Raw genomic sequence first — 27604 nt, forward strand, 5'->3', positions numbered from 1 at the left:
TAAAAAGTAAATAAATGAGAATGAATGTGTTTGTGAAATGGATAAACAATAAAGTTGATTGCGGTTTAAACCAACGAGTAAAATTAGTATATGGATAAAATTTTGGTGTAATTCATGTGAATTGGCTTGATAAGTATAACGCATATACGAAAATATTTTGTAATCAAAATAAATTAACTAAAAATAACTATAATTTATCTTATTTAATATTTATTAATTATTATAATAATTAATTAATGTTAAAGAGTATCCATTTGGAGAACGTCCGGTGCAAAAGTAATTGAATGGGTAAGTCGCTAATCCCTAAAACGGACTATGTAATGTACTTTATCGGGTTACGGGTGGGCATTTTACCAGAGGTTTCTATTGTATCAATCTATCCCTGTGTGATTCCTGTTGAAGCATATCTTGGGGGGTGCAGGGCAGACGATTTCAAAACTGACTCCCCATTCATTAGATAGAGAAGATCACCAAGATTTCGTGATGCGCTGCCGAACTTATTCCAATTCAATAAGAGATCTCAATATTATGCCTTGAAGAGGACTCGAACCTCCATGCTCTTTTATCATTCTAATGAATGATAATCAAATTTTAGTAAACAATTTCTACTTAGTCTATTTAGTACTTAGTCTATTTATAAAGTAGAACATTTTTATTAGTCTCTTTTTTTTTATTTAATGAATAATGATATCTTCTTTAGCGCCTGGTACTCAAACATTGGCTCGAGGTATTTTCTCTACCCCTTCTTACCCTGAAAAAGCAGGGGCACCTTGCGTCCTTGAACCGATAACCATCTTTCGGCTTACCACTTAATTACCTTATTTCCTCGATGAGGAAATAAGAATATTAAGGAACCCCCGACTATTGGTAAAAGTACAACTATTCCTCGTTTGAACCTCGTCCTTAACTTGAAGGCTATACCATCCTAAGGTGCTGCTAGATGGAAGGATCTTATCAACGTCCATGAATAATAAATCATAGCATATTTCAAACTGCCGAATCGGAAAAATTAGGTGCTATCATATAGCATAGCTTTGTATCGGGTAAGTTCACGAGTTGGAGATAAGCGGACTCAAACCGCTGACATCCGCCACAGGGTAAACCACCGCCTCTCAGGCCCCGACTGATTCTACCATAGAGGCCAACGATAGACAATAACTCCCCCCCGAACACAGCTTACAACTTTCATCGTACTGTGCCTCCACATTGGGTCAAGAACAGGATCAGAGGGATCAAAAACTGCTAATTCATATAGAGCCAAACCATCAGATATTATTTTCTAGTATCTGGAGCACGGGGTATATAAAATAGATTTTATAAAGTATTAGAACTATGATTCATACTTAATATTTCGACCTCGCAACCGGACTTTAATAAATTTTTATTAGAAGATACGTAAGTTAGAATAAATAAAAAAATTTTGATTCTTTCAAATAAAATTGCCACTGTTTGTCTTTTTTTTTATCAAAGCAAAAAAATGTCTTTTGATTTTTTTTTTCATTCTATCCTATCTATTTCTTGAATAAGTGATAATCCAGCAGTTCTTACTCAGGGAATTTTTGGACATTAAAGGTTTTTTTGAATCATTGTGGTTCTGGTATGAATCTGAGGTTTTGTTTAATTGTTCATAGGGTCTTAACAAGAGAATTCTTATCAATACTAATAATAAAGAAGACGGCACTAAAAAAGTCGCATTCTACAAAAAAATCAAAGAAAAAATGAAGTAAATAGAATATTCAAGAGGCCTGTAAAGATCAAGATAAAAAAAGACGAGTGCGCCGACTTGAGAATTTGGCATTATAATCCTGCACAGATCAATTTAAGGATAATGTCCCTGCTGCAATATGATGAGAGGCTATTCCCCCCGGAACAAAAGGGGTTCATTAGAACTATATAAACTGATACCTAGAATTCCCATTAATAAAAAAATAGAGCTTCCCGCAGTGTATAAACCTGTGCTCGAGAGATAGCTGTCCATATACTGATAAGGGATGTATGAATTCTCGAGAAGAGAGGAGCCGTGGTGGTCCCCCCCGGACCGCCCAGATCCCACGAGTGAATAGAAAGTTAGATCTACATTGGATCTCACCTGAATCGCCCCATCTATCCTCCTGAGGAGAAGTTTGGTTCGAACCGGCAAGATAAATTTTTACTGATTTTTATTGTCTTTCTAGCATAATTGATACACGAAAATATGACTAATAATTAGGTTGCAAAAATTATGAATGTATGACACGTGCTATTTGTTGCAGTAGAAAGAAACTCTTGATCGGCCCATCTAAATTTTCGTAGGTTCCGAAAATTAAAGAACATAATTTATTTAATTTTTTTGTATGCTTTTTCGTAGATTACGAAATTTTTTTATTGGCCACTTTTTCTTTACACTTATTTTTCGCAATGCGAAAATATAATTTTACATAATAAATTCATCTATAAATAAAGTATCGTAGCAATTTTCAAACAATGAGAAGTGTGATACGATCCATGAAGTCCAAATTTCTTCACTTTGTTGTATGTTTTTTTTATCAAAGGGTTGTTAGTTTTGAAGGTTCTTTAGGTAAAAGTAGCAAACAATGAAAGGTAGTGTAAATTTGTGAATGTATTATAATGGTGAGGTTTTACCACATGCATAAGAAGGTGTGAATTTTGTCTGCGAACATTTATTTTCTTTTGTTATTCAATGCACTATAATGTTTGCAGTGCTACAAAGTGGTCTTTGAGGGAGCATAAAAAATAATATTTTGAAGATAGTAAACAATATATTATACAAAAACTCCGTGTTAATATTTTGCAAGACGATACAATTTCAAAGCATGCCCATCATTGATGAAACAAATATGCAATAGATGTTTCAAATTCATTATCATACTCGAGCTCATGTGTCGGTGATAGAGTTATTTGTTGAATTTGAGAAAATGGTTGCGACTAAGGTTGACTATGGGTCAGATCACGATGAAAGGAGGGCATTAAACTGTGATGAAAATAATAATGATAGTATAGAGGAGTTAGAAGCCAATTACGAAGTCATTGATGAACCCGAAGAAGATGTTGACGAAGCAACGGATGCAGTCATGCAAAATGCAGTAAGTGGAAGTGCAGCCCAACATGCTTTTGGTGTGCCATTATTTATGCATGCTCTAGATCTTGAAGTCATGTATGTACCAGAATTTTTTGAGTATGCAAATCCCGATATGTGGTATCATATCTTTTTTTTTTGTAACAATACCACTGGACAAGAAAAATAATTACCTCTTGTTTGGTGTAGATGTCGTTGCCGAAGATGGTGAATCCTTTGTTAGATAGGAATTTGCTTCTCGTGAGTCAGTGATATCGACAATAAAGAGTTACACATTTTCTAAAAGGATCAATTACATGGTGTATGAGTCTAAGCCTATGACTTTCTATGATAAATGCAAGACATATGTCAGAGGATGCGATTGGCTTATCCAAGCTACTTTGATCCAAAAAAAAAAGGTTGTTGGGAAGTTAGGAGATACAATCGGCGGCATGATGCATTAGCATCTTATACCCATTTTTGGCTTATTTTCTTGTTAAATTTAGTTAGAATTTAGTGATTTAGTTATATTTTAGTGTTAAAATCCTCTTTGGATGCGACTTTTAGTTTTTCTGGTGTTTTTATTATTTCAGGTGAAATTTGGATCAATCTGGCAGAGTTTTGAGTAAAAAGGAGAAGTTTCGAAGCTGCCCCCTTAGGCACTAAATGCCAGTGCCAGCAATTAGCAAATTAAGGAGGGCTTGCTACCCATGGGGGTGCTAAACGCCACACTTGGCGTTTAGCGCCAAGCAATCCGAACTCAACCTCGTCAAAGGAGCATCTTTTGTTGGATTTACAAACAAATTCTTTTGGGTTTAGAGTTTATTATTTTATTTTAGTTTCAAATCAAATTAGGTTAGATATAAAAGGGAAAAGATACACCTTTTAGGAGATCTTCTCACTTCTGCACTTTTTACTTTTCAGAACCCTTGTTTTCTTTGTAAGTCATGAGCCACTAAACCTTCCCGCTTAAGGTTAGGAGCTCTCTTTATTTCTATGAATTGAGATTATTGCTTTTCTCTTTTAATTAATGTATTGATTCAGTTTCAAGGATTGCTTTTGTTCTTCATCTTATGAATCTGAGTAGAACGAGAATATAACCCTTATTCTACATGTGTTCTTGTGATTCTCGCCAGAGTTATCTTGCTTGAACAACAACTTGAAAGCAATTTTCTTCTAAATTGCTAATTACTTGAACTAATCAGGATACGTGACATATAATCCTCTTAGTTTCGGGTAATTAGAGTTTCTGTGACCATTTAACCCAGAAGAATAGACAACTCCGAAGCCTTAACTGCTTTCTATCATATAATTCACACCACTTTTATTGTTTGCTTTCCAATTCTCTGAGTTTACTGTTTAATGCATTTTATAACCCTCAAAACATAATTTTCTCCTTGCCTGACTAAGTAAGTCATTCGACCATTGTTGCTCAATCCATCAATTCTCGTGTAATCAACCCTCACTCACCTGAGGTATTACTTGGTATGACCCGGTGCACTTGTCGGTTAGTTTGTGGATTGCAAAATTCTGCAACACGGCACACATGTTCCATTGGATCAATTTTGCAAGATCATTCCAAGACTCCAAGTCAGACTCGGACATGATTGTAGAGGTTCTAAATCCATTGGTTGGAGTAGACTCATCCTTAAATGTGCGTTCTATAATTGTAAAAGTTCAATCTAGGTTCAACTAAACTATTAGTTATTGCAAGGCATGGCTGGCCAAGCAAAAGTCCATTGCACAGATCTTTGGTGGTTGGGAAGCGTCCTATGGATCATTGCCGATATGGTGCACAACCATGTGTTATCAAATGTCAGGAGCAGCTATTCAAGTAGAGACTCTCCCCACCTATCATGGATAAGAGGAGGTGGATGGTGCAAAGATACTGCATCAGATATTTTGGTGTTTTTATCCATGTATAAGTGTTCGACACTACAAACTATTGGTGTAAGTTGATGACACACATTTATATGGTAAATATAAAGGAACTCTTTTGGTTGCGGTGGCATAGGATGGAAACCAAAATATTGTACCCATTGCTTTTGTCATCGTTGAGGGTGAGACTGCTAGTGCCTAAGAATTTTTCTTGACTAATTTACGGAGGCATGTTGTAACTCGAGATAGTGGCGGGCTGATTTCTAACCACCATGAGTCTATAAGGGCAGCAATAGCTCGTAGTAATGGTGCGTGGTGACCTCTAAGAACATGGCAAATCTTTTGCATCAAGAATATTGTATCCAACTTCTTAAGGAGATTCAAGACTCTACACTTGCATAACCTTGTTGTTAATATAGGTATTTGTAGTTCGATTTAATTTTGTTTTTGATTAAATAATTGAATGTGTCATATAAATATTGTATTACACACATTGCATGCTACTCTAGGACTCAGAAGGAGTACAACATGCATTACCAAAGGTTGTATAAGTGATGTGAGGTATACATTTAATGGTGTGATAACATTGGACTTCAGCACTGGGTATTGACATTTGACGAGGGTCATCGTTGAGGATACATGACGACCAACCTGGTGGAATGTATAAATTCAATTTTGAAGGGTGCACGCAACCTCCTAGCGACAGCATTAGTAAGGTCGGCCTTTTACTAATTGAATGAGTTGTTTACCCGGAAGAATACTGAGGCTCATGAGTGCAGGTGTGCGGGATTTAAGTTATCAAAATTTGCCACTACTTAGTTGGAAGCAAATATGCAGTGGATGGGAAGCATAATGGTAACCAGATTTGACTGATGTAATGAAGTTTTCAAGGTCTGTGACAACACTAATAGTGCCATAGTCAGGGTTAATCTTGCGCAGTAGGTTTGTTAATGTGGGCACTTTTAAATGGAGGATTGCCTTGTCGCCATGTGCTTACTTGCTATGCAAACAAACGTCCTGATTGGCAAGTGTATGTCCAATATGTATACAATGTGGACAAACTTTACAAAGTTTATAGGGTTGAGTTCGTTCTTGGGCGATTAGGAGACATGGCCTGCGTACAAGGGATCACAAATGATCCCTAATCCATTGTTGAAGCGAGTGGCAAAAAGGTGACCAAAGTCAACTCATTACTTGAACGAGATAGACTCGCGAAAAATGCGTGATCCTCGAATTTGTAGTCATTGTGGAGGTCTAGGACATAGCCATAGTCGATGCCCTCAGTGTGGTGGTTTGAGCTCAGACGGTGTTGACGGAACTTCGTAGTATTTGTTATGAACCTACTATTTTGTTTTTATTATATATGATGTTGTGATGTATGTAATTCGGTATACATTTGGTAGTTAAAAGTGAAATATATAAACAAAGTTCTTGAGACATGTACAAAAATTATATGCAAAGTCGAACAATTTTTTTCTACTACAAAAAAGGCACTAAAATTATACAACTCTAACAACAATTAGTAGTACAAATCCTTCAGTTCTTCTTCTTGAGGCCACCAAAAACCATCTTATTCCTCTTTTTAAACATCTTAATGAATGGCTAGAGACTCAATTTGTCTGGTGAAGCAATGGATGCCTGAAGATTATATCCGTGTCTCACAATCGATACTGATGCATCGGCATACTGCTTAGTTTCCTAACATTCTGCATACTTTCTACGACAGTATCATCACCATCAGAGATTGCCATATGGTCCTGCATATTATCCATTGCACATTCCTCGAATAAAGGCGACGCCATTATATTCAGACTCAATAGGGGATGTGCTATAAACCTACGACGATTGTCACTGCCACTCATTACTAAATCAACAAATTGCCTACCTCCAGTCTGATGCGAAGCTGTTGGTTCATGAGGATTGGATAATTTAAGAGTGGAGAATGGTTTAGTATAAGACTGTTGGTCTTGGACCTATGGCTGGTGTTGCTTTTGCAGCTGCACTTGTCACTACTCCACCTCCTGCATAGTACTAGCCATGTAAGAATTGAAATAATCCCACCACTACGACTGATCAGAATAACACATCATCTACGAATGGGTCATAACACTATTCCACAAGCGACTGAGGTTGTTGATTTGGGTCCTCGTACAATGGATTTTTTGTGGTGGGGTTGAGGATTTTGCTTGTTGTTTCGGTTATTTTAGTTGTAGCGGATTTGGTTCATAATATGGGACGTATGATGGTTCTGCTGATGAATGTTGTTGATAAGTTTTGTAGAATAGAACATACTATGGCGGAAGCCGAGGCATGTATGGTTCACACATAGCAAAGTCGTGAAGTGGTAGTGGCAGGTACACAGGGAAGTCATCATGTGACAGTGGGGGTGGTGGTAGGTACTTAGGAAGTCATCATGTGATGTTAGGGGTAGAGGATGTGGTTGTTCTGCCTGTGGACCTGCTTGGCTAGCTAGTAGAGATAATCTAAGATGACGGCCGTATGTTGCTTGATGAGCGGATATTTTATATGCTTTTGGTATCATTTTCATAAAGTTTTTAGCATGTTTTATTTAAGTTTTATTAATTTTTCATAGGTTTTAGTGAAAAATTCACATTTTTAGATTTTACTTCAAGTTTGTGTGTTTTTATGCAATTTCAGGTATTTTCTGGCTAAAATTGTGGAGTTGGAGCAAAAGTCTGTTTCAAAGACAGAGAAAGTGTTGTAGATGCTGTCTGGATCTAACCTCGTTACACTCGAAAGATCTTTTCTGGAGTTACATAAGTCCAAATGGAGCACTCTCAATGGCTATAGAAAGATAACATCCAAGGCTTTTCAGAAATATATAATAGTTCATACTTTACTTTAGAAGAGAAGGCTTAAAACTGGCATTCAACGCCAGCCATCTACCCCAATCCAGGCGTCCAGAGCCCACAAGGGGATAGCTACCGTTCAAACGCCCAAGAAGGACCCCCTAGTCAGCGTTCAATGCCCTAGAGGCCTCCTAACACGTGGATCTCAAGCAAGCTCAACCCAAACACTCACCAAGTGGGCCCCGAAAGTGGATTTTAGCACTAAAAGACTGTTTTACCCTTTTTATGTAATCCTTAGTCATTAGTTTAGTATTTAAAGTAGAAGACCACTCTTTGTTAAGGATCTTCGCCCATCATCCACCACTTTACACGTTTATCATTGTATTCTCTATCAGTATGAGTCACTAAACCTCCTAGGTTGAGGCTAGGAGCTCTGCTGAGTTTTATGGATTAATAAAAGTACTACTGTTCTATTTCCAATTTGTGTTTGATCCTCTATTCTAAGATGTATCTTCGTTCTTTATCCTAAGACCGCGTGCCTAACAACCACCCGTGTTCTTTTTGGGTTTGTGTGACTACGTAACTGAAAAGCATTGAACTACTAGCTTGATTATACATCTGTTAGATGGCTAATCCATAACTTCGTTGGGGACTTTTTGAGACACCAGTTCATCCGTGTTATGGGGAGATTAGCGTCTTTGTGGTAAAGGCTAGAACCCAAGGTGCAACATTCTCTGATCTTGAAGATTCGACCTTGTCTGTGGAGTTTTGTGTAGGATCATCAAGGGGAATGAACTGCAGGAGCTTCACCCTCAATCAGACTGGATCCACACTAAATCTGGGGTTCAGCACTGGAAGAAGATTAGCAACCGCGACCGTACGGTGTTGATCACGTACAGCTTGTCATAGAAGAAATCATTCATAGTTGGCGTAGACAGTAAGACCAAATTGATCCAGAGGAACAAAGTATCTCCGAGGCCTTAACCATATTCCTATCATTGCATTCACCATCAATTGAGTAACGTTTTCTTTAATTTACTTTTATGCGCTTTAAACAAACAAGCAACTCTTCTACCCTCCTGACTAAGATTTACAAGATAACCATAGCTTGCTTTAAACCACGATCCTCGTGAGATCAACCCTGACTCGCTCAGGTATTACCTGGACGACCCAATGCACTTGGTGGTTCAGTTGTACGAAGTGTGGAAATTCGTGCACCATTGCTCTGTACCAGTCATTGTAATCTTCAGTTGGGTTAGTCTCGTTATCCTTGGGAAGTCTAATTTTGTGTCCATAAATGCACCCAAACTTTATGCTTGTCCTTTCAGTCAATATTCTAGGGTCTGGTAGCGTTCTTGCAGTGAGCGTTTTCAAGGTTTCTTGCTTGGCTAGGTAAAGGTTGAGCGAAACCAAATTAGCATCTAACTCAGTCTGCTGGATGCCATTCAACGCAGTCGAAACAAATTAACAAACCTACTGTGCGACAGAGATGCAAGTGAGTGACAAACTTGTTGGGGAGAACGGCTGAACGACCTCTACGTATGGATGCCAGGTCAACTACAAAAAGTTATATCCATAAAATAACTTAGTAATGTTACATTAGGACAGAAATGCAAAAGAAGAATAAAAATAAATTCTATGCATATACCCCATTTGGCGGCATACCATCTAACTCCTATCATATTTGTGCAATTGTTTTTTCTCTATAATGCGTTGCTCGTCGTCAATGACTCCACCTTGAAACATGTTAATTAATTAGAATAAATTGTATCACTAACATATGGATCAAAGGCAAACATAACAAATAATTGCTAATACCTTTGAGCTAATAGAAAGCAGCAGCTAGAAGCATGTCTTTGGGAATGGGTGCTAGCCATGGCATGCGCTCCCATGCCCAAACATATAGCAGTATAAGGGGGACATCACACTCCTTAGATGTGTATCGTGATGTCCGGTATAACGACCTATATAAATGTTCCAGACATGCTGAACTCCCATGATAGTTCTTGATTGTAGATAAATTACGAAGGAGTGACAGGCACTTCGAGTTAACTGTAGCCGTTGACTTGTCAGAAAACAGTATTGTGCCAAGCAAATAAGCAATATGACACCGGACGTCTGTCTCAATAGATGCTAGAGTGTCCAATCATTGTATATCTCTACACTAACGAACCCATGATATCCTAATCATGCCTAATATGTCATAATCCGATCTCAGCTCTCTCCCTAAAACTGCCAAACACTGACTTGCGAAAAAAGTAGCACTCCTGTTTGTTTTTCCTGTAACTACTTCTCTGTTAATTGGGAGACCGAAGATATGTAACACATCTTCAAGGGTGATAGTGCATTCACCAATAAGAGAGTGAAAGGCATGTGTCTCCAGACGCCATCTTTCTAATAAGGTGGTAAGCAGTGGTGCATTTCCTTTTACTTCGGCAACTCTTGATATATGCAAAAAATAGTGGCTTGTAGTGCTTCTATCGTTGCCTCGTCATATGCCATTGGTAGCTTGAGTTTTTGAGACAATAAATTTTTTGTCGCCTCTCAAAGGCAAAATAACAATGATTTATTTTATTTAATTCAATAAAGTTGTTATCGAAAAATAATAATATTATATTAAAAAAATTACTCTATCAAAATACTCTTTTATTTTCATAGTGTTATAAATTACCGAGTTATTGTTAAATAATATTACGTGAAATTTTGGCTACTGAAATTGAAATAGAAATATTACAAATTAGTATTGGATGATTTCAAAAAAATGTATTTGCATTATATAAAATTTTACAGTAAAGTTATTATTACTGCTATTATTATTATAAGCTGCAAAACTAACCACATCTAAGTATTGAAAAAAAGTTATTTTGAAGAAAATTTGCATGGCATTTTGTTAATTGAAATTAATTTAAAAAACTAAATAAACCGTAATGCAAAATAATTTTATAAATTTATATTGCTTTTAGACAAAATATTATTCTTTACTCCAAATCAACCTTTCCTTTCCTTTTTTGTTTTAAACACAAAATATAATGACTAATGTAAATCAACATTTCTTATGCACTTTTACTATAAAAAACACTATTAAAATTGACAGCCAAATTAATGGCAAAATCGATAGTATGACATGTCGCTTTTAAATAGGTTAATTTTTCAAAAATTTAATAAAATAGATGATGTGCTATGTCGCTTTTAAACAGGTTGATTTTTCAAAAATCTAATAAAATTGACTGCTTTCCAGGTTATCGATAAATTTTAAATAAAATCAACAACCATTTTGTCGATAATATAAATTCAAGATTTTTACATATTTAATAAAAGCGACAACTTGACTGTCGATAATCTTAGGTAAAATCGACAAAAAAGTTGACAAAATAGTCGTCGATTTAATTATTAAAATACCGACAATGTTGTCATCTACTTTTTTATTTTTTTTTATCTATTTTAGATTAAAAAATGATAACATCGCCGTCAATTTTAATAGCCATTTTTTCAATTATTTTTTTCCATTTGAAAATAATAGACGATTAGTATTTGATAATAAAAAATCCTCTAACATAAAGATTCAAGACAAGATAAATAACTAAATACAAAATGTTTATCTAAATCTCATGCTCGTGCCCATCGTCAGCATAGTAACTCAATTCATATAGACGGTAATATTGAATAACACAGGATATATTACGTAACAATAAGGCATGATATTCTTTGATGAAGGAACACACACAATATCAACGGTATCAAAATGTCTATTGCTCAAATATAATATTTCATCATAGTGTACATTTCACAATGGGATGTGCTATCTTGAATTCTTTAATTTGCATACCCTCGTTCAACGGCTACAAAAAAAAAAAGCACCACAAAATTATTATATCTTCATTCATGGCATCAAGGAGGTTTAACTCATGAACCGGGGGAAGATTGCCGGGAGGTTAACTATGGCTTTCTTCCTTTTTTTGGTGGAGAATTCTAAAAATTAAATTGTATCACCATTAAATAATAGATAGTACACCATTAAATTTTTTCACAAACAGGTTTATACACAAATAGAATTAGGGAATGAAAACTTACATTACTTGTGGCATGAGCATTGTCCATGGCTAATGATTCGACAATTTGACTTGTGTCCACCCATGGTGCCTACAAATTGAAAGCATCAACGACCATATCATAGGAATAATACAGAGAACTATTTTCTATACATTAATCCTAACTTCATCAATATGATTTTAATGTATTACGATGTAATATAGTGAATGTGAGACTGTAATAACACCCAAAAGACATAAATGTTCCATTTAAAATTTAAAACATATGTGCAAATGGAAAGAACGGTACAAGGTTATTATGGTCAAATCTAGGTTTGTGCATCACTCCCGCCCACTCCAACAAACTACTCATAAATGAGTTTTTCGAGGATAGCAAATTAGGACAATGTGTTCGCTGATGACTCAACGTCCCGCATCTACTGCACTTTCTCTGCTTTGGATCTTTTGAATTCTGGCCGTCGTTGACCTACTCGGTTCCTTTAGTTCGAACAATTGTAGGATCGTTTACATACCCATATATATGCTATAGCTCGTGGGAAGGAATTTGATCCCGACCCCATCTGCAGCCCATTCCTCACCTCTAACAATGTAGTATCAGTTAATATCTTCTCGAGGAAAGCCTTGAAATCCTCCTCCCTAAGCCAAGCCATCTTAGCAAGACACTTGATTAGCGGAAATCGAATGCTCTCGAATACTGTCAAGTGCACCAAATTGTTCAAGTAATACCAAGATGAGTGGATATCATTCTCACGAGAATTAACAGATTAAGATAAGAAACGTCTGATTTAATCTTTAATTAGATTAATCAAACCTTGGCAAGAGGATTGTGAATCTAGAAATAAAAGATTAACAATTAAGATTGTAGAATAGAAAAGGGAGAGGGATTAGAGATTTAGAAAGAAACCAAGAATAGAGAATGTTAAAGGTCTTGGAGATGTTTATTTTTTAAAAAAATTAATCCACATGATTATCTATTTTAATACATGCAAAGATCTTTTGACAAAAAATCATATATAATTGAATTCTATTTCCTTAGTAATTCAATTTCTCTTTAGTTAACTAATCGCCAATTCCTTGGTCAACTAATTAAGAAAAAAGGTTTAGCACAATTTTATTTAATTTCAAACAGATAAAAATTAAAAAAATACTCAATAATTGTAATAGTCAATACCTCATTTTTTTAATCTATTTATTTGTATGTGTAAATTCTTATACGAAAAATGTCAATTGACTATATTTTTTATTATTTTTAATCTATATGAATTAACACTAGTTAATTAGTTACTTTCGTAAACTAAAATTATTGGCTCCTAATCAATAATATTTGAGACATAATCAAAAATCAATATAAACAGTTTAAAATTAATTTATTTAATATTTATTAATTATTATTAGACTAATTGTATAATTTTAGATATAATAAATATAAATATGAAATTATATTTATATGTATAAATTTATAGATAATAAGTTAAATAAAATAACTTTAATTATTGTATGTCTATTTATTTCTCTAACATTATCACTCTTAATATTTCGAATTGTGATTCAGTTACATTTAATTTAATTAGGGATAAGTATTATTTTGGTCCTTAACGTTGAGGGTCAGAATCAAAATCGTTCCCAATGTAATTTTTTATTTAGAATCATCCTTAATGTTTTATTTCGTATTAAAATCGTCATTTTAAATTTTTATAGACAAAAATATCCTCCATTATCACCACTAATACCTCCCTTACTTCACCACCACCACCTTTCTTACTTCCATCAAATACTAATAATCAGATTCAAGAACTCCAACAATAACACATTCAAATTCAGAAACAACAATATCAAATTTAATAGCAAAATAAAAAACAAAAGAATTAGAAACATAGATGCAGAAAAAGAAGCAAATTCAACAGCAAAATTTAACAGATGCAGAAAAAGAAGCAAAATTTAACAGATGCAGAAAAAGAAGCAAAATTCCGATGCAACAAAAATAGCAAAAACGGATGCAGAAACAACAAAAACAGCAAATTCAAGGCCCGACGGCAGCTCATGGGCGAATCAGCGGTGACGGTTCAGCAGCGTGGTCTCCCTTCAAAGCCTGATGACGACGCAGAGACGTAACACCATTAACACTATGCTACTGGTGCCACCTAAACCCATCAACATCACCATCACCATCTCCATCATGCTCCTCTTCATTTTCTTCCCTTCTTCTCCGGCTTCTTCCACTTCCCCTCCTCCCTCTCCCCCATCACCACCACCACTACCAGTAGAAGCGCTCAATTCACTCCCACCGCCGTTACATCGGAACCATTCACCGATCTGGTGGGAGCGTTCAGGAGGTGGGACTCGAAGGTGGGGTGCCAGCGATTCAGGGAGAAATAGGGTAATGGATTGGCGCTGAATCAGTCAAAGGATGCAGTTTTGCAAGAGCTCCAAGCTTCACCGCTGGCGTCGTCCCCCGTCCCCCCTCTCCTTTACCCCTTTTCCTCCCTCCTTCCCCTTTTCGTTTCTCCCCAGTCCCTTCCCTCCCCTCCTCTGGCATTCTTTTCTTCTTTTTTTGTTTTAATTTTACTTATTTTTTATTTATTAAAATATGAGTATTTTTGTAATAAAATTAAAAATTTTATTAAAAAAATGATTTTAATACGAAATAAAACATTAAGGATGATTCTAAATAAAAAATTACATTGGGAATGATTTCAATTTTGATTCTCAACATTGAAACCAAACCAATAGTTATCTTATTTAATTACACAAACTAATCAGTCAAATAAATAACAACCGATGTTTAATTACATGCCAATGGTCAAGACCAAAATTCAATGCAGGAAGTTATTAAGGCAGAGAAGTGATTCCAACAAGGAAAAAAAAAAGAAAAAAGAAATACGTATATAAACATGAGCCGTGGCATACTTCATTTACAACTCTCCAATCTGAAGTGAATATGAAAGAAGAAAAGGAATAACAAAAAACATTACAGATTTCTTTGATCAAAACTACCAATTCCCCAATCATCAAAATGGCTACGTTAGCAACTAATAAGTCATAGCTAGGGAGCTACACGAAAGATATCAATGCCAAAGTGGTGCAGCCTTTAATAATTAAAATCCTAATAGTAAGCTTAGCATGCTCCTCAATTCTGCAAAAACACAATCCTAACTATAATAAATCTGTTTGCAACAAATAGATGGAAAGTAATAAGGATTAGTATTTTGTTTGATAGTTGAGTAGAAAATAAAGTTCAAGGATTATTAAAATTTATTATTTTTTATAAGTATTTTTAGTCATTAATTTAATTCTTTTAATTTATTAATTTAATAATATATTTTTAGTCTATATTTTTAATTGAATATTACTGATTAACTACTAATTAAAAACAATAAATTTTACTAATTTTTTAATATTTTTCATAGTTAGAGGACTATATTACATTTTGGCCTTAAAACCATATGTCATGTGTACTTTATTCCTTAACTTTTAAAGTGTAACTTGGCTTTTTGATATTTTAAAATCATGCAAAATTGGCCTTTTACACTACTAAATTATCATCATTTTTCCCTCTCTTCTACTTCTTCAACCCAGGGTATTTCGTTTGATTTAGAAAATCAATTTGTCAAAAGCTAAAAAATTAGGGGTTCATTTGATTTTTTTTTTCTTTAAAAAAATATCAAGTTTTAGAATCCACGTGTCCTATGATATGAATTGCTAAAATAATATAACTGAATGCATGATACAGGAATGCAATTCAACAATCAAAATAGTACACTTTGTAAATAAATAAGTTATTTTCATAATCTTTTATTTCAAATATAAATAAGTTATTGATTAATTAAAATTATAAAAATATTTTTTAATTTTTAAAACGTGAAATATCTAAATTTTTTTTAGAGATTTATTTGTCATAATATATTTTGAATAAAAAAATTTAAATATATCACATTTTATAAAATAAGAAATATTTTTATATTTACAATTAGTAAAAAGTTTATTTATTTTTCAGTTAAAAAATCGAAGACCTGCTTGTCTTTTTCTTTAATTTTAAAAGGGGAGCTAGGGGAATATACAGAAACATAAATTATAAGTGCCATCGATGATAATATGGAAACTAAACCAAGGGAAAAAAAAAATCAAATTGGAGATGTATAAACTGAAAAAAAAAAGGGAAAAGAATCACACACCAAAACCAATATTGCTCACCACAAAGGTTTTGCCACACTGCAAGATCCTCTGCAACTATGTAATCTTGTTACACCTACCCAAAGCAACAATCTATATACTAACACCCTTGTACATATTTACATACAAATAATGTAATCTCCTGCAAACATAAATAATATTTGATTTAATAATTTAGAAGTTGAAAAAACACAATACACAAGAATATATAATAATTATATATGATTGTTGTGATCTTACAATCAAATGTTGTCCAGCTTGTAGGAGTTGAAGTTGCTGATGATGATGAGAAGACAGCCTTTTGATTATTATTATTATTATTATTATTATTATTATTATTATTATTATTATTATTATTATTATTATCATTGAAATTAAGAAAGGCAAAAAGATCAACGGTAGTACTGTTTCCATTTCTTGTGAGATTATCAAAATCAAGTGATGCCGATGGCCCCCGGATCTTTACTTGTGGTGCACTTTTCTTTCTTTCCAAACCTGAGGGGATCTGAATTATTAGAAACACAAAATGAACTTTTCAATGATCACCCACTAATTGATTCATATTGCACAATATATTATATATAGAATATATTCTGTCTCATGGATTAAGTGAACTATATGAAAGGGAGGCACTCCAAAAAAATCACATAAATTCAATAAGTTAATTAATTTTTTGATTGGTTTTTTTAATTATTTGACAAGTTTTTTGTCGACTAACTTTTTACTTGAATCAAACTAATCTGATCATCAATTTTTGATTAATTCGATTAAATTAATTGGTTTGATTCAATTCTTAGATTTATGATTTAGCTAATATGTATTTTAAGAACATATATCAAAATTATTAATTAAATTTTTTTATAAAAAAATATATAACTTCGTTTTAGTTCATTTATCAAAATAAAAAATTTTAAAATTTTTACTAATAATAACCTTAGGAGAAAGTCTAGAGATAGCACTCTAATTAAAATTTGGCTAACACTTTATTAGTAAAAGAAAAATGAGTAATTCCACATCATGTAATCTCACACTATTAAAAATACTAGTGATAACTAATTGATAATTATAAATCACAAAATCTATTGAGTCTCTATCACTCCTCTAACCTTAGTGTATGCCTCTTAGAGTACATGTGTTAGTTGTACCTTAGACTCTTTAATGATAATTCCAACTAGCAAACCCCACATGGGATCAAGTTACGTTAGCATTTGTGGGTAAACAAAGGATCAAAAATGGATTCTCATCTCCGTTGAAAAGAGACATGTGTGATCACTTATGTTATTGAAAGAAAATATGGAATTATTGGTCCCTAATATATAAGGGATGAGTTTGTTGTTTTTGGTCCCTCTCTTTCAATTCCAACAAAACTGTCCCACCCGACACTTGAAGGGACTAAGGATGCAGCATCCTTCTCATTTGAGTTGCTTTTATGGTCCCTATTAGTGTGTAGTGTGTGGATATCTCCTTTTCCCTCTTCGCCCTTATTTATTAGTGAAGACTTCTCTCCGGCCATTCTCATCGGACCAAGTCAGCAACTTCACTCTTCATCCTTATCCTTGTAACCAATAATAATTTTCACGAGTCTATATATCTTGGAAACTTTGGCCATCTCTAACTATGTATGTTATTGAAATATAAAATAATTCATCCTTAAACTAAAATGAAAGATACTAAAAAAATCTTTCTGAAACATATCCATATTAGTATACTTGATGTCAAAACTCCGACCACCTCGCAAAAGATTTTGGTATCTATCTTGTATTTTAAAATGCAAATCCTTATCCATCGTTCTTAAATTATAATTTAATTTTAATATTTTTTTAGTATAAAATAATTTTACACGTGTATCTAATTATATAAAGATTGTTAGAAGGTTAATAAAATTTATTATTTTTTGTCCGTAATTAATCAGACATGTTTAAAAATATAGAATAAAAATATATTATTAAATTATTAAACTAAAAGAATTAATAATAAAAATATTAATAAAAATAATAAATTTTATTAATTTCTATTTTTTTTTCAATTTATAATATCACATTAGCGAATATATTTCGTTTCACCACGTGAATAATCATCTAAAAAAATATGTAATTATATGATTATATACATTAAAATTAAACTCATTAAATTATGTTAAAGGTATAATCCAAGAATACAATATTATGAAAACGGTGACTATATACAAGTTGTTGGAAAAGATGATACCTCATGAGATTTTGCTACTTGCGGCTGTGGCGGCTGAATTTGTGCCATGTGGCCCACAAGAATGCTTTCCTCAAGAGACAATCTTCTATTCCTTTGATGATTCCTCAATGTTTCAGATGACTTTGCAGATGCTGCTTGTAGACCATGTTTTGAAGCCCATTCTTTATCCACATACCTTCAATTTTAAATTACTTCATACATAAATCATAATGTATATAATAATTGACTAATTATATTATTATTCTTCATCGTTAAAGAGATTTAATATTTACTTGGCGCGAATAAATTTGTCGATTCCATATCGATTTCTGTCAACATTTGTCGGCAGCTCAGCCTCCCAGTGCTTATTGGCATTCACATTACCCATAACTGCATATTTGAATTAAACCATAAACCCTTTATATGACTCTTGTTCTAACACTTTTCCTAATTAGTTCTAGCAAGAAAGTAAGCTAGCAGTTTCTTACGTTGCATGAAAGATACTTGTTCTGGCAACCATGTATCCAAAGTTGTAGACCGCACCTTTTTAATTAATTACAAATAATCAGAATTATTGAACGCTACATACAATAATTAAGAGAGAAAGATGCATCAAATTAAATTAAACCTGTGATATGTGTACTCCAAGACTTCGGTGAATTCCTGAACACTGCATGCAAATGAAAATTCCTAGGTTCACACTTGCCCATCGTGGTGCCCTGAAAACATTAATTAATAGATAAGTTCATATCTCTTTTATTAAAAAAAAAAAAAATTTCTCAGGCTTGATTATTGAAGAAAATAATACACACTTATTCCGGCAATCTGCACATTCCCTGTTGTCAGGTAGCCTAAGAAGTCCCTCTAAAACCTGTATATATCAACTGGAAAGCATCAATAAATAAATTAAAATAAAATAAAGAGTAAAGGGAAAATGGAACCTTGATGTGTTTGGCATTAAGTTCCTTAGAGACGGAGGCTTTTCCATTCATCATCTTGATGATGTTTGCAAAAACCTTCACTGATTTGGATTTGAATGCATGGAAATAATAAATCACTCACACAGTGAAGGAAGAGTAACAAAAGAAGAATGATAGTAAAGATCATCAGATCATTCATATTCGTGTGCCTCAACTAATTAATCGCCAAACCATTCAAGAACAAGGCAAATAAATACGGTCTTGGAGCAAAATGCGCAACTCCTCTCCATGTATTCTTATCCCTTCCTCTATCGATCGTCATCAACTCTTTATTTTTTAATTTTTTCTTTCTGTACTTTGTAATAATTAAATTTTTTATTTAAATACCTACGTAAATTGAAAAAATAATTAACAAGTATTAAAGTTAAAAGTATATCAAATCATTTATAAAATTAATTTTAGCACTATAATTTTAGCATTAATAATAGTGCTTTAGGACTATGTTTGATTTTTAGAATACGATAAGATAAAATACTATTAACAGAAAATAATAAACAGAGATACAAACATTAATATTTTTGTATTTTGTTTAATGATAAACTAAAACAAATTATAAGAGTCTAATTTACTCATATTTTTTTCATAGAAAAACTTTGGAAAGAAAAATATAGTGATAAAACATATAACTATGAAATATTGATGAAAATAATAAAAGAGAAAATAAAAAATAAGTATATTTCTTATTAGTGTTAACACAAAATATACTAATTTATTGTCTTTATTCTTTTTTTATATGTCAAATATAATTTGTATCTCTATGTATTTTTATCTTAATATTCTATATTTTCGTGTATACATAAATAAACACAGTCTAAAAAATATAAAATAAAATTGAGAAAATAAATTATACTTTAATTTCTATTTGTTTACTACTTCGTTTGAAGGTATATTCTATGTATGTTTTTTCTGAAATAAATAATAAAGTTATTATTTCTAAAAATAACATTATTTACAAAATTTAATTTTCTTTTTCAATAATATATATAAAAGAAAAGTTCTATAGTGGCATTGGTTTTGGTAGTTAAGATGGCATAAATTTGACTAATAAATAAAATAATATTGACATATGACAAGAAAATTAAATCTAAAATCAAAATTATTTTTTCTCTCTCTTATAATTTCTTATAATTATTTTATCAAAATAATTTCTTATAATTATTTTTATAATTATAAAAAATAATTTTAAAAAAATAACACCAAAATAATTTTATAATTATATTTATAATTATTATTTTATTATTATTTAACTTTTAAAAAATAATTTTTATAATTATTTTTACTAAAATAATTTTTTATAATTATTTTTATTTTTTAATTTTATTATTATTATTATTATTAATTTTTAAAAATAACACCAAAATTATTTTTATTATTATTTTTATTTCTAAAAAATAATTTTTTATAATTAATTTTTTTGTAATTTCAAAAAACTAACACCAAAATGATATTCTCTCTCTTAGTGTTAGTTTAAACATAATCATAAAAAATTATAAGAGAGAATATTATTTTGGTTTTAGTTTTCCAAAATTACAAAAAGAAAAAATACTTATAAAAAATTTATTTTGATAAAAAATAATTATAAAAAAAATTATTTTGATAAAAAATAATAATAAAAATAATTAAAAATTAATTTTGGTATTATTTTTAGAAATTATTAAAAATAATAATAATAAAAATAATTAAAAAATAAAAATAATTATAAAAAATTTATTTTAGTAAAAATAATTATAAAAAATTATGTTTTAAAAATAAAAATAATAATTATAAATATAATTCAAAAATTATTTTTATAATTATAAAAATAATTATAAAAAATTATTTTGATAAAAGTAATTATAAGAAATTATAAGAAAGAGAAAATTATTTTGATTTTAGATTTAATTTTTTTGTTATATGTCAATATTTTATTTGTTGGTCAAACTTATACTATTTTTAGCCACCAAAATTAATGCCACCATAAAATTAGTTGGTAAAAATATATATACATATTGAATTTTTTTTTCTTGTCCCCGTAATTCAAAATGTTTTTTTTATTGCCGAAGAAATAAAATAAAAAATAGAATAAAAGTATGACAGTTATTATATGAGGTCTATCCACTTTTTTGTAAGTTATATATTTACTTATGTAGCGTACTTAATTGCCTCTATATTGGACAAATTTAGTTAATATAATTTTTTTTGTATCCATATCTTTTCTTTCTATGGAGAAGGTGGTTTGGACTTATATATATATATATATATATATATATATATATATATATATATATATGAATTCTACCCAACCCACTTTGAAATAATATGTAAGTTACCCTTCATGATGTGTCACACTTTAATTGGTCATTATCTTAATTATAGTTGGGTTATTTTGTAATTTATTATTTTAGATGGGTAATTGTATAATTTTTTAAAATATTAAAATTCTACCTGATTAATTGAAGCACGTTCTCACGCAATCTCTTTCTACAGTGCATCATTCTTTAAAATTTTTTATCTCATGGTTCGTAACTTTCCCGTTCTTCCCAGTATAGCCAGCGCATACTTCATTTATATCTCTTGTCCTCTCACTCAATCCCTTTTTTTGCCATGATCCATGAATCACTCCTTACCAACATCAACATCATTAATTGTTAGTTCAGTTATTAAATTTTTTTATTAAAAAAATATATATTTATTTAATTACATGATAGAATATATGTTCATATGTAAAATATAATATAATAAAATAAATCTATTCAAAATACTTAAAAGTATATTTAAAATCATGAACATATAAATATAATAATAAAATTTGTACTCTAACCAAGTAAACATATTTTTTATCATACATAAATTATTTAAAAAATAAATATATTATTAAAATTAATAATACAAATTTAAAATAATAAAATCCAATTTTTTACTGTATTTTTTATAATATTTTTATTTTTTAATTTATAATTTATTAGTACTTTATTATTTAATTAATGATTAAACAAATTATTTTTATAAAAAATTATTTTTTGTATTATCTTAGAGAAGAGACCAATATAATAGTTTAAAAAATAATATAAAAATAAAATATTAAATAAAAATATTTAATATTAAAATTTTTAAATACAAAAATAATTTGTATAAATATTTAAAAGATAAATATAAATATATGCATAAAATAAATAAAACAGATAAAATGGGAGTACTCATGAGAAATAAATAATTATTTTTGTCTTCTTTATTTATTTAAACATATATTTCATATTTATATCTTGAATATCTATACAATTTGTTTTTGTATTTAAAAATTTTAATATTAACTATTTTTTATTTAAAATATCATTTTTACATTAATTTTTAAACTGTTATATTGGTCTCTTCCTTAAAATTATATAAAAAATAATTTCTCATGAAAATAATTTGTTTAATCATTAATTAAATAATAAAATATTAATAAATTAAAAATTAAAAGAATAAAAAATACTATAAAAATACTTGTAAGAAAGTTGAATTTTATCATTTTAAATTTGTGTTATTAATTTTAATAATTTATATTTTTTTAAATAATTTATGTATGATAAAAGATATATTTACTTGTTTAGAGTACAATTTTTATTATTATATTTGTATATTCCTGATTTTAATTATACTTTTAAGTACTCTGAATAGATTTATTTTATTATATTATATTTTACATATGAATATATATTCCATATATTATTTTTAATAAAAAAAATTTAATAACCGAACTAAACATTAATTATGTTGGTAAGGAGTGATCACGAAAAAAAAAGGATTGAGTGAGAGGACAGGAGATAGCAATGAAGTCGGTGCTGGCTATATTGGGAAGAACGGAAAAGTTACAAGCCATGGGAATTCAACGACTTATTAAGGAATGATGCACTGTAGGAAGAGATTGCGTGCAACTAAGTCAGCGTTGCTTACCGGGTAGAATTTTAATATTTTAAGAAATTATACAATTACCCATCTAAATAATAAATTACAAAATAACCTAACTATAGTTAAGATAATATCCAATTTGTTCATACCCTGGCCCAATGATAAGGGCCCAGGTCCAAATAAAGGGCCTGATCCGAAGAATTAAGCCTAGCTAAGCACCGGCCTTCGTATAAGAAGTCGGTGCCGTCCACGACCTGCTCTAAAGAAGTCGGGCACGAGATTAGTTGGCAGATAAACACTCATTCAAATGAGTGACCGCCCCTAAAATCTCTCTAACCGCTTCATCAAGCCATATCTTAACCTCCCTAAGATAATGGGACGGTTAGCACCCTAAAGATATGGCACTACTCCAACGGTGGTTATTGGCTCACCACTATAAATACACTGACACCCCTCAGGTATCTCTAAGCCCAATACTCTCTAGACTTGCTCACACTCTTGCTAACTTAGGCATTGGAGTGTCTTTGCAGGTACCACCCCCTCTCTCTCCTCGTATGAACAAGTCGGACGGAGTCCCCGAGTTACACATTCATTCGGAAATCTCCTCCTCCACACCCTTGGGCCAACCCACGCCATCCACTCTATTAATCTCTGGTTACTTACCGTAACATTGGCGCCGTTGCCGGGGACCCGAGAGATCATCCATCGATGGCGGACAGATCCCACGAAGAAGGCCATGTGGAGACAGATTCTGAACAAGAGAATCTGGACACAGGCAATAACAATGTGGACCTCGCCCTCCACCAGGAAGTTGACAATCAGCATAGAGAAGGCACCTCCGGAGTAAAGAACCCAAAGGTAAATTTCTCAGAAGGGCGCGAATCAGAAAAAGGAGGACCATCCCATGTAACTGAACTCATGGGACTAATCCACAGCCGCCTGGAACAGTTAGAACACGAGCGGGAGCGGCAAAAGGAAACCGAAAAGAGCCTAAAAGAGGAGATGGAACGACGAAAAGAGTTGGAAAGAAAACTCTTGAAGTTAGAATCCTCCCTCAAAGGTCGTAACTCCCGTGATGAACAAGAAGAACTGCCTTTAGGTGGGGAGGATCCTTTTAGCGAGGACATAATGAGAGCAAAGGTTCTGAAGAACTTTAAAAGCCCTGACATGGACCTCTACGACGGAACCACGGATCCAAAGCATCACCTGAGTAATTTCAAAAGTTGGATGTATCTAGCCGATGCTTCCGACGCTACACGATGCAAAGCTTTTCTGACCACTCTATCAAAAGCAGCGATGAAGTGGTTCGACAGCCTCCCCCCGAGGTCGGTTACTAGCTTTGAAGACCTCTCAAGGAAGTTCTTGATGAGGTTCTCAATCCAGAAAGACAAAGTGAAACATGCACCGAGCCTCCTGGGAATAAAACAGGAGGTCGGAGAATCTTTACGAGCCTATATGGAAAGGTTCAACAAAGCTTGTTTGGAGATCCAAGACCTGCCCACAGAGGCAGTCATAATGGGGTTAGTCAATGGGCTCAAAGAAGGTCCCTTCTCACAGTCCATATCTAAAAGACACCCCGTTTCTCTAAGTGATGTACAAGAAAGAGCTGAAAAGTACATCAATATGGAGGAGAATACCAAATTAAGAGACCTGAGTTGGCGACCTGGACCCCCTCCCTCAACTAAAGAGAGGGAAAGGGAAGCTAAGAAAAAGGAAGAACTCGGTCTCGAGAGGCCAAGGAAATATCACTCTTATACTCCCCTAAAAGTTTCCATAGTGGATGTATACAGAGAGATTTGCAACACTGAAAGATTGCCACCCCCTAGACCCATTAAGAATAAAAAAGGGGGGAGCCGCAACGATTATTGCGAGTACCATAAAGTATATGGTCACTCCACAAACGACTGCTACGACCTTAAGAATGTGATAGAAAAGCTGGCTAGAGAAGGTCGGCTTGATAGATATCTCATAGAAAGGTCGGACAGTCATGGAAAGAGAAAGCGAGATGATATGGATAGAAGAGACCCACCACCGCAGACCCCAGAGAGACATATCCATATGATCTCAGGAGGATTTGCGGGAGGGGGACTCACCAAATCCTCTCGCAAAAGACATCTCAAAAGAGTCTACCAAGTCGGGGAAGAGTCACCCGACCTTCCTACCATTTCATTCACAAAAGAAGATGGGCAAGGAATAATCCCTGGGCACGATGATCCAGTTGTAATAACTATGATCCTAGCAAATGCCCATCTCCACAGAACCCTAGTAGACCAAGGAAGCTCGGCGGACATTCTTTTCAAGCCTGCTTTCGACAAGCTAGGGTTAGATGAGAAAGAGTTAAGAGCCTACCCCGACACCCTATACGGATTAGGGGACACGCCAATAAAACCACTAGTATTTTTGCCCCTTCACACCACTTTTGGAAAAGGGGAAAAATCAAAGACTCTGAGCATAGACTTTATAGTCATCGACGTGGGGTCAGCATATAATGCCCTAATCGGCAGAGCTACCCTTAATCGGCTCGGAGGTGTGGTATCCACTCCCCACCTCTGCATGAAATTCCCGACCTCAGCGGGGATAGCCACGGTAAGGGGAGACCAAAAATTGGCAAGGAAATGCTACAATGAAAGCCTAAATCTGAGAGGAAAGGGCAAAGAAGTTCACACAATAGAGCTCGGCGGCGCAAGGGCCAGAGAAGAGCTGCGACCACAACCGGGAGGAAGAACCGAAGAGATACAGGTCGGTAACGAGGAAGGAAAAAACACTTATATAGGAGCCAACCTAGGGGAAACTCTAAAACAAGGGCTGGCCGAACTCCTAAAAGATAATTCTGACCTCTTCGCCTGGAATGCCTCTGACATGCCGGGGATTGACCCCGAGCTCATGTCCCACAAGCTCTCGGTCTACCCAGGGTCCCGACCTGTACAACAAAGAAGACGCAAGCTCGGCGCAAAACGAGCCCTAATAGTAGAAGAGCAAGTATAGGCGCTCTTGGAAGCCGGCTTTATCAGAGAAGTCAAGTACCCAACATGGCTGGCCAATGTAGTGCTAGTCAAAAAGCAGAATGGCAAATGGAGAATGTGTGTCGACTATACCGACTTAAATAAGGCATGTCCCAAGGACCCTTATCCCTTGCCAAGTATTGATACCCTAGTGGACTCCAGCTCGGGGTACCAATACTTATCGTTCATGGACATCTACTCGGGATATAATCAAATCCCGATGTATGAGCCAGACCAGGAGAAAACGTCATTCATCACACCCAGAGCTAATTTCTGCTACGTGGTCATGCCATTCGGATTGAAGAATGCAGGAGCCACATATCAGAGGTTGATGAATAAAGTGTTTTCCCCTCACCTAGGGACCCTAATGGAAGTATACGTCGATAACATGCTGGTAAAAACCCAGAAGGAAGTCGACCTCTTGTCCGACCTCTCACAAGTCTTTGATACCATAAGGCTGCATGGGATGAGACTAAATCCCGCAAAATGCGCCTTCGCGGTGGAGGTAGGAAAGTTTCTAGGGTTTATGCTAACACAAAGAGGGATTGAAGCCAATCCCGGTAAGTGTAGAGCCATCCTAGAAATGAGAAGTCCGACTTGTTTGAGAGAAGTCCAGCAGCTCAATGGCTGACTTGCAGCCCTCTCCAGATTTTTGGCAGGATCGGCACTAAAATCCCTCCCACTATTTTCTTTATTAAGAAAGGGATGCCAATTCGAATGGACTCCAGAATGCGAGGAGGCGTTCCAAGAGTTCAAAAAGTTTTTAAGCCAACCTCCTATCCTAACCCGACCAGTACCGGGGGAAGACCTCGTTCTGTACTTATCCGTAGCAAACAGGGCTGTCTCGTCAGCCCTGATAAAAGAAGATGAGGTCGGACAACATCCAGTCTACTTCATCAGTAAGGTTCTACAAGGCCCTGAACTAAGGTACCACAAACTAGAAAAGTTTGCCTACTCCTTAGTAATAGCCTCACGAAGGCTACGCCCTTACTTTCAAACTCACAGAATAAGAGTTCGTACGAACCAACCAATGAAGCAAATCCTCCAAAAGACGGATGTTGCAGGAAGAATGGTCCAATGGGCAATAGAGCTCTCCGAGTTCGATTTGAGATATGAAACTCGGACAGCAATTAAAGCCCAGTGCCTCGCCGACTTCGTAGCAGAATACGCAGGGGATCAAGAGGAAAAACCGACTACATGGGAACTCTATGTAGACGGATCTTCCAACAAAACGGGAAGCGGCGCAGGCATAATATTGGTAGATGAAAGAGGAACCCAGATAGAGGTCTCCTTAAAATTCGAATTTCCGGCTTCAAATAATCAGGCAGAGTATGAAGCCTTGATCGCTGGATTAAAGTTGGCAGAAGAAATCGGTGCTACAAAGGTGATGATATACAGCGACTCACAGGTGGTGACCTCCCAAATAAGCGGAGAATATCAGGCAAAGGACCCTAACATGAAGAGGTACTTGGAAAAAACTTTGGAACACCTTGGGCGCTTTGCAGAAACCGAGGTCAAACACATAACCCGGGATCTAAATAGCAGAGCGGATGCCCTATCCAAGTTAGCAAGTACCAAACCAGGAGGGAACAACAGAAGCCTG

General features: G+C 33.6%; 1 protein-coding gene across 6 annotated transcripts; it reads right to left on the reverse strand.

Annotated features, from left to right (window-relative positions):
• Positions 1-14535: 14535 nt before the first annotated feature.
• Positions 14536-19423, reverse strand: LOC112803936 (probable ADP-ribosylation factor GTPase-activating protein AGD15). 6 transcript variants are annotated; one of them, XR_011882379.1, is made up of 9 exons: positions 19091-19394; positions 18962-19020; positions 18778-18868; positions 18638-18692; positions 18443-18539; positions 18171-18345; positions 16203-16467; positions 15984-16104; positions 14536-14925 (listed from the first exon to the last, which is right to left on the reverse strand). XR_011882379.1 is itself a non-coding variant. In XM_072237715.1 (8 exons), coding segments are annotated over exons 1-8 (801 nt in total). In that variant the 5' UTR covers positions 19269-19423; the 3' UTR covers positions 15860-16102. The 6 variants fall into 6 exon arrangements, 2 of the variants coding, with proteins under 2 accessions (XP_072093816.1, XP_072093818.1); XR_011882377.1 differs by having other exon boundaries at positions 14650-14925; positions 19212-19423; XR_011882376.1 differs by having other exon boundaries at positions 14650-14925; positions 15965-16104; positions 19212-19423.
• Between the last annotated feature and the right edge of the window lie 8181 nt (positions 19424-27604).

This window comes from Arachis hypogaea, chromosome 5, assembly GCF_003086295.3.
Source record: "Arachis hypogaea cultivar Tifrunner chromosome 5, arahy.Tifrunner.gnm2.J5K5, whole genome shotgun sequence".
NCBI classification, from domain to species: Eukaryota; Viridiplantae; Streptophyta; class Magnoliopsida; order Fabales; family Fabaceae; genus Arachis; species Arachis hypogaea.